At 59.9% G+C, this 17,206-nt stretch overlaps 3 protein-coding genes and 2 non-coding genes across 7 annotated transcripts in view; 1 reads left to right on the top strand and 4 right to left on the bottom strand.

The window, feature by feature from the left end:
* Positions 1-254: 254 nt before the first annotated feature.
* On the top strand, positions 255-3,908 carry LOC130159478 (C-factor-like). The gene is made up of 6 exons (XM_056361159.1): positions 255-392; positions 840-891; positions 1,110-1,297; positions 1,381-1,539; positions 1,637-1,747; positions 2,598-3,908. The coding sequence occupies exons 1-6, from the start codon at positions 255-257 to the stop codon at positions 2,709-2,711; spliced, it is 762 nt and encodes a 253-aa protein (XP_056217134.1). The 3' UTR covers positions 2,712-3,908.
* A 374-nt stretch (positions 3,909-4,282) lies between these two features.
* Positions 4,283-8,354, bottom strand: IL34 (interleukin 34). 3 transcript variants are annotated; one of them, XM_056361160.1, is made up of 7 exons: positions 8,233-8,354; positions 7,065-7,406; positions 6,860-6,963; positions 6,440-6,517; positions 6,182-6,355; positions 4,793-4,931; positions 4,283-4,695 (listed from the first exon to the last, which is right to left on the bottom strand). In XM_056361160.1, the coding sequence occupies exons 2-7, from the start codon at positions 7,090-7,092 to the stop codon at positions 4,676-4,678; spliced, it is 543 nt and encodes a 180-aa protein (XP_056217135.1). In that variant the 5' UTR covers positions 7,093-7,406; positions 8,233-8,354; the 3' UTR covers positions 4,283-4,675. The 3 variants fall into 3 exon arrangements, with proteins under 3 accessions (XP_056217135.1, XP_056217137.1, XP_056217136.1); XM_056361162.1 differs by having other exon boundaries at positions 7,065-7,247; positions 8,233-8,333; XM_056361161.1 differs by having other exon boundaries at positions 7,065-7,312; positions 8,233-8,308.
* Positions 5,005-5,075, bottom strand: TRNAG-GCC (transfer RNA glycine (anticodon GCC)). The gene has a single exon. It is a non-coding gene; the product is annotated as a tRNA-Gly (tRNA).
* On the bottom strand, positions 5,665-5,735 carry TRNAG-GCC (transfer RNA glycine (anticodon GCC)). Its single transcript has one exon. It is a non-coding gene; the product is annotated as a tRNA-Gly (tRNA).
* A 2,416-nt stretch (positions 8,355-10,770) lies between the features above and the next one.
* Positions 10,771-17,206, bottom strand: part of SF3B3 (splicing factor 3b subunit 3) — a 30,720-nt gene continuing 24,284 nt past the window's right edge. The window contains exons 21-26 of the mRNA XM_056361253.1: positions 16,597-16,722; positions 15,168-15,380; positions 14,135-14,233; positions 13,541-13,684; positions 12,717-12,821; positions 10,771-11,700 (exon numbers count right to left, since the gene is read on the bottom strand). Of these exons, the coding sequence (XP_056217228.1) occupies positions 11,560-11,700; positions 12,717-12,821; positions 13,541-13,684; positions 14,135-14,233; positions 15,168-15,380; positions 16,597-16,722 (828 nt within the window). The 3' untranslated portion in view covers positions 10,771-11,559. The remainder of the gene's footprint in view (positions 11,701-12,716; positions 12,822-13,540; positions 13,685-14,134; positions 14,234-15,167; positions 15,381-16,596; positions 16,723-17,206) is intronic.

Here is a 17,206-nt window from a genome sequence, read left to right as displayed (position 1 = left end):
GCCCATGGCTCGGGGGGGGGGGGCGGGGTGAGTGCTTTGCAGGGAGGGTGAGACATCATCATGATCAAGGTGATGGGGGACCCCTGGGATGCAGAAGAGCATCCCCCAGCCCCTCCAGGAGAGGGGGTGCAGGCAGTGCCCCCCCCAACACCTCCACCCATCCCAGCAGCACCCGCGTTGCCGCCTCCTGAATTGCCAAGGCCGATTGCCAAACCTCGCTGGGGCGGCACAACCAGCTGCAGTGAGCGGCAGGGATGGAGGGGCTCGGCGTGGGCAGCGTTTTGCTGACCGGCTGTGACGGGGGCCTGGGGCTGGGGCTGCTGAAGGGCTTGCTGGAGCAGCCCAGCCCCCCTCGGCACCTCTTCGCTGCTTGCCTGGACCCCCAGGGGAAGGTAAGGGGGGCACTGGGGCAATGACAGGGGGGTCAGCTCCGGGATGGGCTGGGAAACACAACGCTTGGGGGTGCCACTGTCCCCAGCTGGCTTTGGGGGGGGTCTGGGTGTCAGCATCTTGCGCTGTGATGACATGGGAAAATAGTATGTTTATATGTATTTAAATATTTTCTGCTCTTGGCATAGGTAAGTGCACGGTGGGTGTGCTGGGAGGGGGTTTGTGGCAGCTCCCACGCCGGTGGCATTGCTGCCGGTGGCTTTGAAGCTGCTGGGTGCAGCTGGGTGCAGCAAAGCAGAGACTCGTCCCCAATCTCTCCCACGGGAGCTTGTCAAAACCTGTCGGCTGCGGCACGTGGGGGGAGCCTGGTTCCCGTCTCAGCACGCCACAGAGCCACCCTCCCGCTGAGCCCCCCACCTGACACCCCCCTCCTCCCTTTCTCCATGCAGGCTATCAACGAGGTGGCTTTGGGCAACCCCAACGTCGTGGTCCTGCCTCTAGGTAGGTGCTGTGGGTAGAATGAGGACGAAGCCTCTCAGGATTTAATGGCACCCATGGGTGGCTCCGGGAAATGCCACCTGAGCGGGCAGGTCCCTTGGTTTGGTTCAGCCCAACCAGGTCACTGCCGGCTCAATGACTGGGAGCTGCCAGATGTCCTACAGCATCTTGCCAGGGACACGGCCACCAGCCTCGTCCCAAGCCCTCCTGTCCCCTTGCAGACGTGACGGACCCCAACAGCATCAAGGCGGCAGTCGGGAAGGTGCGGGAGGAGGTGGGAAGTGCCGGCCTCAACCTCCTGATAAACAACGCCTGCACCACACGCCGCAGCACGCTGGCCACCGAGACGGCGGAGAACATGACCCTCGTCTACACCACCAACACCATCGGGCCCCTGCAGACAAGCCAGGTGAGGCCACAGGCACCCCTGCCCCAAATGCTGGCAGCATGGGAGGAAGAGGATGATGATGCCCAAGCATCCGTCCCCTGCAGGCGTTCCTGCCGCTGCTGATGGAAGCAGCCGAGGCTGAAGGGCAGCGTGGGATGAGCTGCAGCAGAGCCGCCATTGTCAACATCTCCAGCATCCTGGGCTCCATCGGGGCGGTGGAGGCTTGGGAGGAGAGGCAGGACATCTGCTACCGCTGCAGCAAGGTACCACCGCTGGGAGAGCAGGGAGGAACATGGGGGGTCCCCTCCCGCCATGGCGCTGCCAGCCTATGATGGTGGTGGTTGGGCTTGTCCCCTCCAGGCTGCTCTGAACATGCTCACCAAGTGCCTGGCCCTGGAGTATGGGGGCAGTGGGATCCTCTGTGTGTCCGTGGACCCTGGCTGTGTGACACCTCCCTTGGAACAGGGGATGGTGAGTGAGGAGAGATGCATGGCCGCCCTGGCTTGGCAAAGTCCCGTGGGCATCCCTTCCCATGGACATCCCTTCCTGGGGGGGGGCATCCCTTCCCATGGACATTCCCTCCTGGGGCGGGGGGGGGGGCATCCCTTCCCATGGACATTCCTTCCTGGGGGGGGGGGGCATCCCTTCCCGTGGACAACCCTTTCCATGAACATCCCTTCCCATGGCCATCCCCTCCCTAGGCATCCTTTCCCAGAGGCATCCCTTCCCACGGACACCCCTTCCCAGGTGCACACCCCCCCCCGTGCAGCCCCTCGGGCTAGGAGTGCTGTGCCGCTGCAGCAAAGAGCCAATTCCCAGCTCTCCCCCTAAACCATCCCGTTTTCCTCCTTATTTTTTATTATTCCACTTCCCATCCCGGCCGCACGTCAGCAGAGGGCACCCCGCGCTCGGCTCTGGTGGGAGGGCTGCACCCAGGCTGCCTCCCCAGCACCCCCAGCACCCCGGGGCCGCAATCCCCCCAAATCCCTCTCCTCGGACCATGCCGGGCAGGCAGGTGCAGTTGGAGATGAGCAGCCTCTCACAGCGTGGCTGGGCAGCTCTTACACCTGCGCTGCCTTAGGGATGGGACAAAGGAGTCTCTTTTTTATTAGGAACCATAAAATTAACCTCCCCCCTTATAGCATCCAAATTAGGGACAATTACTTTGTGCAAAGCCACATCCCTTGGCTGCTGGAGCATCTCCAGTCTCTTCCAACCTGCCCTGGCCAGAGCTGGCATCCCACCGTGCCGCAGGCTGGGGCTGGGGGGGCCGGCAGGGGGTTTGGCCTCATTTTGTCCCCCATGTCCTTGAGTTCAGCAGGGCCCAGCGACGGTGGAGGAGAGCGTGCAGGGCGTCCTGCGGCTGCTGGCCCGGCTCTCAGCCACCAGCAACGGCACCTTCTGGGACTGGAGAGGGCACAGCCTGCCCTGGTGAGAGCGGTGCCAGGCCATGGCAGCCACCAAGCTCAGTAAAGTTAATTAATTACCATTTCCAGGCTTGCTCTGGTTCTGTGGGGTGAGAACAGGGACCCCCTGCTTGCGGAGTGAGAGCTGCGGTCGCTGCCCCCCCAGGGATACTGAGCGGTGTGGGGCAGCAGAGGGAAGGATGCTCCAAGCGTGGTCCTGCATCCTGGTGCCAGGCTCTGCTGGGGCATCCCTGGGGTCCTGAGGGGCACATCTGGATATGGCCCTGCTCTGTGGCCACAAGCCACACTGGGTGGGGGCTTGGGGGCACCCCAAGCAGCTCCAGAACCAAGACCATGGGGCAGCCTTACCGGAGCTCCCCCAAAACCAGTTGGCCTTTCCATGCCCACCCTAAGGATGCTGTCAGTCATTTTTTCTGCTGGTATAAGGCCAGCAAAGGTTCTTCCTTCTCCAGCAGCCAGAAGTTTCACAGCAGGAGCATCTCCCAGGCCCTAGCATGTCCCTAGGGATGTCTTTTGGGACCTCAGCACCTCACCCTGGGCTGTCCCTCCGTGCATCCATCCCATCTCATGGTACATCAAAGACACTGCAAACAGGCTCCGATTCCCCATGGAGTGAGTGCATTTCCATGGTGACACTCCATTGACATTTTTGAAGCCATGCCTCGAAAGAGGGACCAAAAAAAAATGTCACAACAGCTCAAGTGGGCCGGCCATGCAGAGCTTTGGCAAGCCTCGAGCCAGCCATTTGCTGCGGGGGTGCTCCGGGAAGCCCAGCCGGGTCATTTTGCTGGGGCAGCTTTGGTTTTCCCACGCTGGAGGAGCAGGGGGGGCAATTCCCACGCTTGACACGAGGGAGCAGGAGGTGGGCTCTCAGCCCCACGGGCTCAGGCATCCCCAGGTGGGGCCCTGGACCACCTGGGGGTTATTTGTTAAAGCCAGCAGGGATGGGTGAGCGGGGGGTCCCTCTAATTAAATCCTTTTATCAAGTGGTGGATCACAGTTGGTGGGCTTTATATGAACTCTGTGTGGGCTTTATATAAACATGAACCACTAGGCATGAAGAGGGGAGGAGGAGGAGGAAGAAGATGACGATGACGACAACAACGATGACGACGACGACGATGATGATGATGACATTCCATCTGCTCACGCTGCAGTGCCCACAGCCTCACCTGCACACTCCCATAGACTTGTAAGCCTAAGCAGTCCGCAGTCAGGACTACATCAATTAAGGCTCTAATAGCTGATTAAGGTAATTAACTAAGCTGGGAAGGGGAGAGGCAGCTGGCCAGCCTCCAGCCCCTCCCGGCACGCCGCCCGCACTGCACCGCCAAGCACAACAAATAAATCCAGATGTTTTCTTGCCAGGGAAGCGGCCGGGGCTGACAGAGGCAGCTTGGCAGGCGGTGGCTCTGAGGGTCCCTGTGTTGGGGCGAGTATTGCTCCCACAAAGCCGAGGTGGGCAACTGGCACCCCGAAAGAGGAGGCAGCAGCGGCAGCTGGGGTCCTCTCTGCTGGTCCTTTATTTTGAGTAAGGTTGGAGGCTCCTAGGACCTGGCTGGAAGCTGAGCTGCAGCGCTAGAGAATTAACCTGTGTTTAATGAAAGCTGAGGAAAAAATACAAACTGAGAGGAACCAGGTGATGCCCTCGCCCCCGCTGTGGGCAGGGCAGGGCGGCACGTCCCCGCGCTGCAGCCGGCAGCTGCCTGCCCACGGGGGGCTATGTCCCAACCCCCCCAGCCCCACACCCATGCAGAAGGTGCCTGGCATTTTGGATGGGGTCGACCCCATGGCCGTGCACGGTCCCACAGTCCTGGAAGAGGTGGCATTTGGTCCGGAGGGGTGGCACCTGTCCCCCCTTTTCACTTTCCTTGGGGACCACCCCGGGGGCTCTGCTGGGGGGGCAGAGCAGAAGCAGCATCCCAGGCTCCAGGGCAAGGAGAAGGCATCAAGCGAGGGATCTTCTGTGGTGCTAGGTGGACTCCCACCGACCTGGGCAGAGGGAACAGGCATTGCCATGTGGGATAGGACCCCCAGGGGTGGCATGTCTGCTCCCCAAGGCCCCCCCCCGCAATCAGTCCCCACTCACAAGGTGCAGTGTAGAGCATCCGCATGACCTTGAGGCAGTTGTCCAGCAGTGCCTTGGGGCGTACAGCCTTCCTGCGGCTCTCAGAGCCCACGCTGTGAACCAGCTTCACCAGGTCGGCCACCACTGGCTCCACATCTGTCTGCAGAGACAGGTCACAGGGACATCACCAAAGTCCCCCCCTGGGACAACTGGGATGCAAAAACTAAAGCTGCTGCATTGGCCGGGAATCGAACCCGGGCCTCCCGCGTGGCAGGCGAGAATTCTACCACTGAACCACCAATGCCAGATGTGCAGCATCCCCCGGCGCTGCCCCACGCACCCAGCAAGGGCAGGGCCACCACAGACAGCCGCTGCCACCTGTGAACCCCCCGGGGATGGCACCCCAACACACAGCCCTGCTGCGGGGGCTCCGGCCACGGGAGCGCCTCTTCCTGCTGCCCCAGACACCACCTCCAGCGAGGGCCGGTTGTCATTAGCCTTCAGAGTCAACACGCTGATGAGACAATCAAGCAAAGCGCTCTGTCTCTCCTCAGAGGGGCTGCAGAACTTGCCCCGTGGCACAGGACAACCCCGCCAAGTTTCAAGTTCACCCTGAGACCCAGCTGTGACCGGCCACCCTCACCCAGCTCCCGAATGCAGCTGCCTCTGAGTGCAGTGGCTCTATCGATGCCGCAGAGGAGACGCAGGACCTCTGCTATCGCTGCTGCAAGGTGCTGCCACCGGCAAAATGGGGACGAGTCTGGGGACCACGTTCTGCAGGACCTCCAGCCGTGGCACTGCCACCTCATGACGGTGCTAATGGGGGTCCTATTTCTTCCCCCACCAGCCCTGCTCGTCCCCCAGAAGGGGTTTGCAGGCAAGAAAAGTCATGCTGCATTGGCCGGGAATCGAACCCGGGCCTCCCGCGTGGCAGGCGAGAATTCTACCACTGAACCACCAATGCCAGATGTGCAGTATTCTCCGGCGCTGCCCCACGGCCCTGCACCCGGGGAGCAATCCATCACCCAGCAGCCCGCCCAGGCCTGCCCTCCCACACCGCCCACAAGCAGGAGGATGCCCATACTGTGCCCCCCCCCCGCGAGTGTGCACATCTGTGGGCGCATGTCCCCGCAGCACACACACACATGCGTGGGGACATGGCATGTGGGGTGGGGACACGGGGCGGTCCCTCAGGTGGGGATGGCGGTGGGGGGGGCACGGTGTGTGTGTGTGCACGTGTGCACCTCTTGTGCACCCCCACACTGTGCCAGGTGAGCACGCACCATGCACATCTGCAGGCACCAGCACCGGGTGCTTGCACGCTGTGTGTGCACCCAGCATCCTTGCAAGGGGTGTGCAAGGCTGCGCGTGCGCGCGTGGCCGGGCCGGGGGGCCCCACAGTCTCCCCACCTGCCGGTACTTGCTGTACTCCTTGCCCAGGGCATCGAAGAGCTGGCACAGCTCCTGGGTGTACTTCCAGGATGGGTGCTTCACCGGCAGCACCTCGCGGATCCGCAGCACTGCCTGGGAGCTGACGTGGAACCAGAGGTACCGCAGGGCCACCTCCGACACTGTCCCGTTGCGCTGTGGGTAAGAGGGTGCCCCGGGTGAGACCCATGGGGCCCTGGAGCATCCCCGTCACGAGCCTGTCCCCTGCCACTGTCTTACCAGGCGGGTGATGTTGGATGGCCTTAGCACCTCCTCATACTGGACCTGGACCGTGTAGTCGACGGGGAAGTAGTGTTTCTGGAAAGACAGAGAAGGAGAGCACAGAGGTGGGCAGCAAAGTGACGGGGATGTCCCTGCCAGCCTCGGCATGACATCAGAGAACCGATGGAAAAAGCCCTTGGACATGGTGGTGAACCCCCACAGAGCAGCAGCCCTGGGCACCATTTGGCACAAGCTGCCCCCAGTAAAAAATAAATCAACCCCCCAGCGCCCGGTCACTGAGGCAGCAGGTGCTGCCCTCCCATGTCCCCCTCCTGGAGCAAACTGAAGCCTGGCAATGCCACGTGTCCCCACCACCATCCCCAAACCGTGGGTTACCACCCCAAAACCGTGGGTTACCACCCCAAAACCGTGGGTTACCATGTACTGCAGGCGCATCTCGTACTGCAGCTTGTCCTGGAGCAGGCGGGTGAGCTCGCATTCGCCCGGCGCAGCAGCCTCCAGCCCCAGCACAGCCAGGACACCTGGGCAGCCAAAAGCAAGAGATGTCAACTCCCCCCCTGGGGACATCCACCGAGGTGACACCCTGAAGCCACCCAGGTCCCCATCCCCGGGCTGTACTCACACAGGACGGCCGCGTAGCCCTGCTGCATGGTGACTGTGGCCGTCGGCAGATCCCCGGGCTGCGCCTACATGGCCGGGGGTCACCGGGAGCTGGCTGGGCAGCGGTGCACGTGGTGGGGGGTTGAGGGATGGGCGCACGCCCCGGGCGCTGGGCTGCTCTCCGGTAGCCCCGGGTGGTTGCCCCCTGCCATGGATGGGGGGTTAGTCCCCCTTCCCGGCCGTCCCCGCCGGCTTCTCCTCTCCAGCTGGCTGCGGAGGGGCAGCAGGTCCCAGGGCCATCACAGGGTGCCGGCAGGGATGCGCTTCGGGGGGGTGCGAGCCCCCCTGCACGGCAAGAGGGGATCTGGGGGGAGAGAGCCCCAGCTGCAGCCCCGGGGAGGGCACCCGCTCCCAGCCCGGGGGGCTGCGGGGCAGGGGCAGCCCCGCGTGGTGTGGAGCCGTGGGTGGCCGTGGGTGGCCGCGGGTGCCTGTGCCGGCTCGGGGCAGGGTGACCAGGGCTTCCCCGGTGCCACCCCTCGGGGATTTCCAGGCGGGGGGCCCAGCCCAGCACCGTTATCCCAGCAATGAATTTGTCCGGCCTCAGCGGGCGCTGGGCCAAGGGGCGCGGGGCCACCCCGTGCCGGGTCCCCCTGCAGCGTGGGACACATCCTGACCCCACATCCACCCCAAGGGGGCTGTGGCGTGTCCCCACGCTGTCACCCCGGGGGAAGACCGCAGCGTGTCCTTGCGCCACGTCCCTCACGGCATGTCCCCTCGCGCCGGGGGTGCGCCGCTTCCCCGCACGGAGTGGCACACGCGGACGGGCCCGCGCCGCGTCCCCTGCACCGGAGGGTCCCCCCGGCTCCCCGCACCGTGTCCCCGCGCAGGGGGGGCCCTGCTGCATCCCCCCGCCAGGTCCCACGGGGAGGCGGCCGCGCCCCCTCCCGTGCCGCGTCCCCACGCCGCGCCCCGCCACCGCCATCCCCACGCGAGGGACCGCCCCGTGTCCCCACCCCACGTGCCATGTCCCCGCGCAAACGCGGCCGGGTCGTGCCCCTACGCCTCCTCCCCACGCGCGGCGGGGGTGGCGGTGCCGTGTCCCCACGCGGGGCCGTGCGTGACCGCCCGCCGCCCCCGCAGCGCGGACCCGCCCCCGCGCGCCCCCCGGCGCGAGGCGCCCGCGGACCCACCTGGCGCGGCGCGCGGGGCCGGCGGGCGCGGGACGCGTCTCCCCGCGGGCGGCAGCGGCGGGGCCGTGCCCGCGCTTCCCGGGAGGCGGGCGGGGGGCGGCGGGCGGGGAGCGGGCGGGGCGGCGGCCGGGGGCCGGGCGGGGAGAGGGGACCGAGCGACCGCCCCGCACCGCCCGGCGCCGGGGCTCGGCCGACCGTGCTCGGCCGCGGGAGCCGGGCTGGCCCGGCCGGGAGCCCAGGGGGGTGCTGAGCTAGCCCAGCCGGGTGCCCCCGGGGTGCTGGGCTAGCCCAGCCGCGTGCTCAGCTAGCCCAGCCGGGTGCCCCCGGGGTGCTGGGCTAGCCCAGCTGGGCGTGCATGGGGTGCTCGGCTAGTTCAGCTGGGTGTGCCTGGGGTGCTGGGCTGGCCCAACCAGCCCTCCTGGGTCCCTCTCTTGCCAACTTGGCTACCCCAGTTAGGTGCCCGCCAGGTGCTCGGCTGCCCCAGCTGGGTGTCCCCAGGGTGCTGGGCTAACTGCGCTGCACGCCCCTGCTCCTCAGGGCGCTGGGCCAGCCCTGCACTGTGCCCCCAGGGCGCCCACCCCACCCAGCCGGCTGCCCACGTGCTCCCGGGGGTGCCCAGCACGACCCCCAGGCACCGTGCGGTGCGGGGCTCCCCTAGCCGGGTGCCCCAGGGTGCTGGCCGGGCCGGGTACCCCATGGGTGCGTTTCGGGGCACTCACGGCGGGCGCCAGCACGTGCCCGTGCGGGGGCCACGCTGCGGGCAGGGGAGGCCCCCCAGGCTGCTCTCCGAGGGGCTGGGGGACCCCCGGCTGCCTCGGGGCCAGCGGGGCTCCCACGCCCCCCGGCCTGAGCCCAGCGGTGCCTCGGCACGCTGCGGGGCTGAACCCCAGCCAGGAGCAGGGGATGGGGGGCGCGGGACACCATCTTTCCCCCCCCTCAAAAACCAGCGCCGGCTGCCCCCGTGCTGGGGGCTGCCGGGCGTCTGAGGGGTGGGCGAGAGAAAGGAGCTAGCGAAGCGCAGGTCAGCGCTCCCAGGGAAACGCGTGGGAAGGAATGCGCGGCTGCCGGCGCTGGGATTCCCCTGGCACCGAGTCAGGGCCATGGCCGCCCTCCTGTGCCCCCGGCCCGGGCACGGCCCTCGCCCCCCCCCCGCCCCGGGCTGGGGCAAGGTGCTCCGCGCCCGGCAGGGGAAGGAGCCGGTCCAGCTCCTCACTTAGGTGTCCGCAGGGATTTTGCCCGCATCTGCTGCAGGCGTTCCAGGAAGCCATTTAACAGCGTTCCCTGCCCACGTAGTCATCAGCCTGGCAGCCAGGATGGGGCGAGGAAGAGTGGGGAAAGCGCTGAGCGGCGCAGCGCGGCGCTGGAGGCAGTTTGCCCTCCTTGGCTCTGCCGGGCTGGAAATCACCTCTGGTGCGAGCCCAAGGCAAACAGCCCCGGCGCACGGCCCCGAGAGCTTTGCTCCCATGCGGCGCCAGGAGCCCAGCACCCTGTGGCCACAGGGGCCAGCCCTCGCTGGGAGCCCCCCAGGCAAAGAGCGACTGGGGGCTCGGCCCTCCCAGGCTTTGCCTCCCACTGGAGACAGGTTATTTACACAAGCCCGGCCAAGGAAGCAAAACCCTTGGGCCGGGAACCTGTTTGGGAACGCCCCCACGCCCAGCACTACCACCACAGCCGACTCAAGTTCTGCTGGAGCTCTCCTGGAAGCGCTCCATCCCAGTCCAGAGCGGGCATCACGCCCTGGGAGAAGGACAAGGGGAGAGGCAGGCGCCCCACATCCCTGACAAGCCAGAGGCAGGACCCCCACCACTCCCCTGACCCAGCTGCCCCAGGGTTGCAGGAGAAGGGATGGGACGGGAGAGCAAAGCCCTTTGTCCCCAGGCAGAGGAGCGTTAGGGCAAGCAGGGGTGGCTGGGTGCCACACGGGAGCCAAAGGGCCCTGCAGCGGCAGGGAAGGCACCGAGGGCAGGGCAGGCAGGCACGCTCACCCTCAGCCCCTGCAGCGCACCCGCCGCAGGAACAGGGAGGCTGCTGACACCCTTCGCTGGGCCGTGGCACCCACCCTCCCCGGCCCCGGGTGGGGAGGCAAAGCTGGGAAGCGCTTGCTACGTGGGTGAGCTTTGCAGCCAGCCAGCAGGGTCAAACACCTTCCCCGCGCCATCCCAGCAACTCCTGCCAGAGCTGCAGCTGCTTCACAGGGCAAGGGAAGGAGCCCCGAGCCACAGCCGGGGCCTGGAAGGGCTGGAGAAACGGTAGCTGGGGGAAAGACCCTTCCCCACGTACCCCGCCTTGTGTGTGGTGTGTCCGTGGGCCGAGCAGCAGCTCTGGCTGCAGGAGCGCGGCCCGGCTGTGGGCCAGCTGCAGGGAGAGCGGGGGGCGCAGAGGGGCTTGCAGGCCAACACCTGCAGGGCCACAGCCCTGCTCCAGCATCCATGCAGGGCGCGGGGCTGAGGGTGTGCAAGCTCCCATCCTCCTCCTCCTCCACCCCTCCTGCTCCTGCCAGGTCAGCAACAGATGCTGCGAAGGAGAGGAGCCCCCAAGTCAGGCAAGTTAAAAAACAGGCTTTTATTCTTCCATGTGCTGCTCACAGTCACAGCTTGGAGACACTGCTCTTGCCAAAGTTATTATGAAACAAATCAAGTCCCAGACTCAGGCCTCGCTCTTCCCCACCCCCAAGAGAGTCAACATTGTACAAAACTCTATTTACAGGGAAAACAGTCAGAAATGGTGAGTCCAAAAACCCCTTGCAATTCAAAAGAAAACGCTCAAGACAAGTGTGACAGTTACACCATCCACACAGCCAGGCTTCCCAGTGCCTGCTCCCAGGGCTGGTGGAAGCCCAGGGCTTCTCGCCACGGACTACTAAAAGGAGCCTGGTAATCCTGAGTCACACCACAGCTCTTGCCTCTAACAAAAAGCTGGGTAATTGCAAAACCCACTTGATCTTACAAAGGCTCAGCTGGATCTGCTGTACAGGGCCCTCTGCAAGGCCAGCACAAGACACACTCAGGCTCCCGCATCCTAAAGGGTGGGGCAAGAAGGTGGGGGGGCTGGGGGGCAGCCTGCACCCTTCCTTGGGCACTTCCCAAGAGGGAACCTCTTCGGCTGGAAGCCAGAACGTTAGGAGCCTTCACATAAGGAGCGGGATGTGTTGGGAGACCTAGTTATCGGATACCGTATTTACTGGAGTCACGTTACTTTGAAACATAAACCAAGCGGAGCAAACCAATAGTTCAAAAGGGAAAAAAAGCACACATTCCTCCTCCTAACGGTGTTTGGAAGACCGTCCCTTGCAGCCCAGTGAGGAGCTCTGCTCCTGCCAGCTGCCGCTCAGAAAGCGTAGCGTGTGCGGATGTCTTCCAGCTTCTTGGACACCTCAGGTGGGGTCCGGTCCAGCTCTTCGGCCACATTCTTCTGTTTGTTTGGCTCCATGGAGTTGAACTGCTCACACAAGTCCCCATCGATCACATTCTGGAGGGGCAAGGAGGAGAGCACTGAATCGACACAACACAGAGGCACTGAACCCTGCCTAAACGGGGAAAAACGGCAACAAACAGTTTGTTCCCAGGAGCTTCTTAATCCCGTCCTGGAAACAAGACCATGCTCGGTGACCTCATCTGCTGAATAGCAGCAGTTAGCACCAAATTAATTACTGGCCAGCTTGATTAATGAAGGAGAAACCCCAAAAGCCTGGGTGCAGCTGAAAAATCACACAAGGGAAGGGAAGATGGATCCAACTTGGGTCCAACTGTGCTGGGAAGGCCGGGGGCGGCTGTGAAAGGTGACTGAAAGGCATCTCCAGTCAGATGAGAGACACCTCTGTGCATGCTGCAAACTGGCCTCAAGCTCATCAAGAACAGGAACACCCACTGCACTTGGACAGCTGCAGCTGCTGGGACAGTCTTCTGACAGGTATGACAGACATTACTCTGGTAGCAGTTACCACACACTTACTCTGGTCCAGCACTCTGAACCCTTCCTGGTCACAGCATTTAGCAGTCCACAGCCTCAAAGTTCCTCAAAAGCAGAAATAGGCAGGAACTGCCATTTCTTACGAGATTTCCCTTGTCAATGGTGGTGGAGAAATATCCCCAAGGCAATACCCAGTCTGACCTAGCCACACAAACAGCTAGGTAATGCTGCTTCTCCTGATCGAAAAAGGAGACGCTGCGGCCAGTGGAGAAGCGCAGCAGCAGTGCCTCTGGGCTTGGGCCTCAAGACCAACCCTCAGAAGGTTCATTACAAGGGTTAAGAAACCAAACCAGACGTGGTATTAAGTGCTAAGTACCGCTCTCCTTATAGAGTGCTGTTGAACAGATAGCTTCAGTTCCTGCCACAGGCACTACACAAGTTGTGGTTTACATTGCCAGAGTCTTCCCCACTGAACTGCAACCACAAGTGGTTTCTGCCAAGCCTCAGAGCAGTTTTGCATCCCAGAGCGAGTCCTGCACCCCCATGACCAGCTGATCCTAAATACTCAGACCTACCTTCACCGGGAAGTAGTAGGAACGGAAACTGAGATGGTCTCGTCCGCAGAGAGGAGGGTGCTCAGACCTCAAGTGCATTTCCACATGCTGGAAGAAGTCATGGTCCTGGGGAGATTAAGGATCATTAAGAGAACAGTTTCCTACAGGCCAACACCACTGGCAGGGCAGGTTGACACCATCAGTCAGGTGTTCCTGCGCTGGCTGAAACACCGCCACTATCAGGTTCTGCTAGAGTGGCTCTGCACACAGCAGGCAAGGTCATGCTCATCCTGTCACCGCTTCCACCCTGGGAGTGCTGTGGGAGTGCCCACAGCAGAGTTAAGCAGCCAACTGTGCCACCTCGGCCAGGATCAGCCTCCCAGGAATGGGAGCACATAGCAGCTGTGCAGCAAGGTGCAGCTCAAAGAAGGAATGTCTTGGCACCTGCTGCTCCAGGAGGCCACAGCAAACTGAGAGAATACCATCATCAGGAGTTGAAGCATCAGCATCTGATCAATAGAATTTTACAAGCTATGCAAAGCGTGCCAAAGGATCCCCGCGCAGACTCTAAAATCAGCCAAGAGCTCCTCTGGAGTACGAACAGATTTAGCCAGCAGTGCACTAAGAAAAGCTCTTAACTCTTTGTGGAACCGATGTAGGAGGAGCTAACAAGCTCCTTCTCTTCCCTTTTGCATCCCACCCCACAGCATTTCCTGCAGGCCAGGTTTTCACGCACTGCAGCGCCCTAGGGTTACCCTCTAGAGACGCAGCACATTAATATACTGGCTGGGGATGAGCGCATGGAGAAGCAGTAATTCTGCAACGTAACGATGGGGCTCACTTACCTCGTGGGAAGTAAAAGGGACCAAGATTCCTATCCCCCCCGATAAGGTGGTATAGACAAGAGACTCGGAGCCTCCTGGGATGAGCGTGGTCTTCTGTAAGGAAAGCACCGTCTCTCCCACGTGGTAATTCATAATCACTTCAGCCTGAAAGTCAACCACAGAAGAATGGGGTTTTTTTAAGCTTTATATAAAAGCATAAAAAGACTTGAGAGGAAAGCAGAATAAATTTGGCCGCCTGCTAGTTCTGAAATGCCTTTCTAAAGAGGAAGTGCCTTCCACCTGCGACCAGATGGCAGAACTCAGCATGCCGCTCAATTACTCTCTTGAGCTGGACAAACGGATGCGAGTAATGAGGGAAAGCAGGAAAAGAAAACGAGTGTGCCGCTTCAATCAAACATCACCCAACAGGCATCAGCCGTGATTTCAGAAACTGAATTTGGCTCCCAGTGACAGTGAAAACTGATCCCCCACAGCACCACAGACGTGTAGGAGCAGAACTGCCGATGCAGTGTTGTCCAGGAGATGTAGAGGACTTCACAGAAAAGCAGCATATTCTTTTCTCACAATTACCACATGCTCCCCATGAAGCGTTACCTTCTGTGATGCTCCATTAAGAAGCCCCCTGTCCCAGAGAGCTTTGTTGCCTGTGGGATCCTCATCTACCTCATCGTTGGTGTTGGGAGGCAATCTCACCTGTGTTGAAAGAGGAAGAAAGAGTCAACAAGCTGCAGAGAAGCAGCACGTATTTCTGGAGAATCCCTGTGCCTTTGAAAGTCTGCTTTTGCAGACCCCACAAGAATCACTTTACGCTTACAGCAAAATCATCCACTTGCCCCTTCAACAAGGCCTTTAGAGTTCAACGATGACCATATTGTCAATACCACTGATGGCCTATCACTCAAAAACACGGGTGGGACCCCATGACCGGCCTCTGCCTGGCCTGGCACTTGCAGATCACCCCGGGAGGTATGGTCAAAATGGTCTGAAGGTGGCTCCCGCTACAGAAATAGTTTGATGGGTGCGGGGCAGGAAAACCAAAGAGGATTGATTTGTGCGTGTTGGCCAAATCCTACAGGTGCAGTGTCTGACACTTGCTGAACTCTGTACTCCAAATCACCCGAGCACGCTTCAGAAAGAGATCAAAGCTCTCACAGAAAGACCGTCTATTCTTTCCTCCTCCCCTGCTGAAATCTAGCCAAGTGGAGAAGTGTCAGCACTGACAAAGCCAGCTTTCGAGAGGAAGTGACAGAAAAAGCTAAATGCTAGTGATGAGGTGTTGCCAGAAAAAGTAAGAGCGATAACCCTGACGCAAGTTCTTATGGGCCCCTTCAGTCGCAAGTTTTCTTTCAAGGCTTATTCACAGCAAGTTTTGGGGCAATTTCAATAAAAGTTATTGAATGCTTCAGAAATACGTTTTTTTTGACCTGCTGATGCTTTAATTAACAAACTGATAAACTGCAGCCATCCGCTATGATGACAGCTAGTCACTCTGTAAAAACAAGTGAATGGTAACAGGGCGTTGTCTCCAGCTAGGCATTGATTCTCATTCTTTCAAGACAAATCATGGATGTTTTGAAGAAAAGTATGTCGTGTCCAAAAAGCCCGGGCTTCTCCAAGGCACACTCACCACACAGATATTGCCAAACTTGTCTGCTCCAGCCACAGTGTCATAATCCAGGAGAGTTGCTGTAGTGACCCACCGGGGATAAGTGTCATCAGCAAAGATGATGAGCTGGTTCTCATTCCTTTTGTAGCGCACCCAGATGAAGCTCTCCTGAACGTCTGAAACAATCACTCTGTGCCCAATGGTTTGGATCCCACAGATGTAGTTGGCAATGTGCTTGTGAGAGAGAAAGGACAAAACCAGAGTGCTTCAAACAGGCAAGCATAACCCATTAACTCTACCCTACTCCAGCTGAAACACTTATTTCCCACTGTGAACCACAGCTCACTCCCCATTTCCCCTCATTCCCTCCAAAATTCTCTCTCCTTTCTGGCATACTACAGCCCCAATCTAAATACACTGTCAATACAGGGCCTTACAACCTAGCATCCGCCATGCATCATTAACAGTGGGGCTTACTCATCTTAAAGGTCTTTTCCAACCTAAACAATTCAATGGTCATTCTCAGCGTGCTGAGTACGAGTCATGTCCAGAGAACAAGCATTACTGGTGAGCCTATGAACTGAGATGCCAAGGACAAGCAGGTGCTGAATGCACCAGGCATTGCTTCAGCGTCCCCTCCCTACTGCGGTCACAAAAGACCCAAGAAGGAAAGTTTCAATTTTTCACTTGAGTCACATTTTAGGAAAAAAAAAAAAAACCAAAAAAACCACACAAACCTAACACCCAAAACCACTTAACACAAAAAAAAAGTTCCTCTATGAATTCCCAGTCTGCTCGTGAGCTTGCTGGAGTTCCTTTGTGTGTTAATGAGCAACTGGCACAGGCTCTCAGTTTGCATGAAGAGAAGGAGGAACAGGCAATTAAAAGTTAGAAAACCATGCTCTGCAATTTCTTGTCCTAAAGTACCAGAGATGCTCAGCAAGACGGACCATCTGCTTCAAGCAGAAAATCTCCTGGGATTCTGCAGCTCCGAAGAGGTGCCCATATGCACCCTCCAACTTCCGTCCCCAGTCTGCTGATCACCTAACCTAAGGAACCATTTCCAGCAGCTGTTGTTTTGTATCTGGACAAGAGCTTTAATATTTGCAGCAGCTGGTCAAAGGCACGGTCCATACGGCTTGTGAAACTCCTGCACAGGCCCGTTAACAGCCTGCACTGAGCTGGTACAGAAAGGAACCTGTGGCACTACCACCTGAACGGTGCCGGGGAAGCCATGTGTGCTCGGGGTGCAGAGGGGCAGCACAATGGCCCAGGCCAGCCAGAGCTGCCAGCACCACTCCAGATGCGTGCAGCCAGGGCACACCAGCTCTGAGGTCCAAGCGCACAGACAGGCTTGGGCTGGAGGAGTAGCTAAACCCTTGTTCCACTCCCGCCATAAAGCATCATTTGCTCCAAATTAACAGCTCTTGTCAAGAACAGAAGCCAGTACCTTATTCTCACACTTGCGAAGCAGTTTCTTCTTGCCCAGGTCGTACACACGCAAGAGCTTTCCAACTCCAATTAAGACTCTACCTTGGAACGGAGCAATGGCTGCAGGAACCTCCTCCACAGGGGTCTAGAGAGGGAAGAGGAAGACTCTGAGACCCCCATTAACAGAGTTAACCTTACACCAAGCTTCAGAATGGGTTCAACTAATAGTTCGGTTGAAGCTCATTGGCCTGTGCCAAGGCTTTCAATGTAAAAGGCCCATGACAATCTTTTGCTACAGGAGGGGCCAAAGGTCAGCCTTCTGTATGCCTTCTGACAGCAGCGCACGCCACATGTGGTGCTAACAGAGCTCTTGGTACTGCACAGACAGTGCACTGCTGGCAGTGCACCTTAACTGAGGCGTAGGACTGCTCTAAGAACCCCACACTGGGCAGGCAGCAAAAACAGGAGAAAAAAAAAAAAAAAAAAAAAAGACATCTTGTTGCCTCAGTTCTTATTTTTGATTTACACCCAACAGAAAGACTTGATACTTTGCCTAAATCCACCCAGATTGTCTGTTTTTAAAACAAAAGGCATGAATCTAATTCAGCCATCTGCCACAGATACTCTGA

The sequence above is a fragment of the Falco biarmicus genome, chromosome 15 (assembly GCF_023638135.1).
Source record: "Falco biarmicus isolate bFalBia1 chromosome 15, bFalBia1.pri, whole genome shotgun sequence".
NCBI lineage: Eukaryota > Metazoa > Chordata > Aves > Falconiformes > Falconidae > Falco > Falco biarmicus.
This window is presented reverse-complemented; position numbering and strand designations above follow the sequence as displayed.

What these genes read in the sequence shown, in the direction of transcription:
- LOC130159478 (XM_056361159.1), top strand. Translation starts at nt 255, where the DNA reads ATGGAGGGGCTCGGCGTGGGCAGCGTTTTGCTGACCGGCTGTGACGGG. An exon ending in TCTGCTACCGCTGCAGCAAG is followed by an intron (nt 1,540 to 1,636) that starts GTACCACCGCTG and finishes TGTCCCCTCCAG; the next exon opens with GCTGCTCTGAACATGCTCAC. An exon ending in CTCCCTTGGAACAGGGGATG is followed by an intron (nt 1,748 to 2,597) that starts GTGAGTGAGGAG and finishes TGAGTTCAGCAG; the next exon opens with GGCCCAGCGACGGTGGAGGA.
- IL34 (XM_056361160.1), bottom strand. Translation starts at nt 7,092, where the DNA reads ATGCAGCAGGGCTACGCGGCCGTCCTGT. An exon ending in CATCCAACATCACCCGCCTG is followed by an intron (nt 6,356 to 6,439) that starts GTAAGACAGTGG and finishes TCTTACCCACAG; the next exon opens with CGCAACGGGACAGTGTCGGA. An exon ending in GATGCTCTACACTGCACCTT is followed by an intron (nt 4,696 to 4,792) that starts GTGAGTGGGGAC and finishes CCCTCTGCCCAG; the next exon opens with GTCGGTGGGAGTCCACCTAG.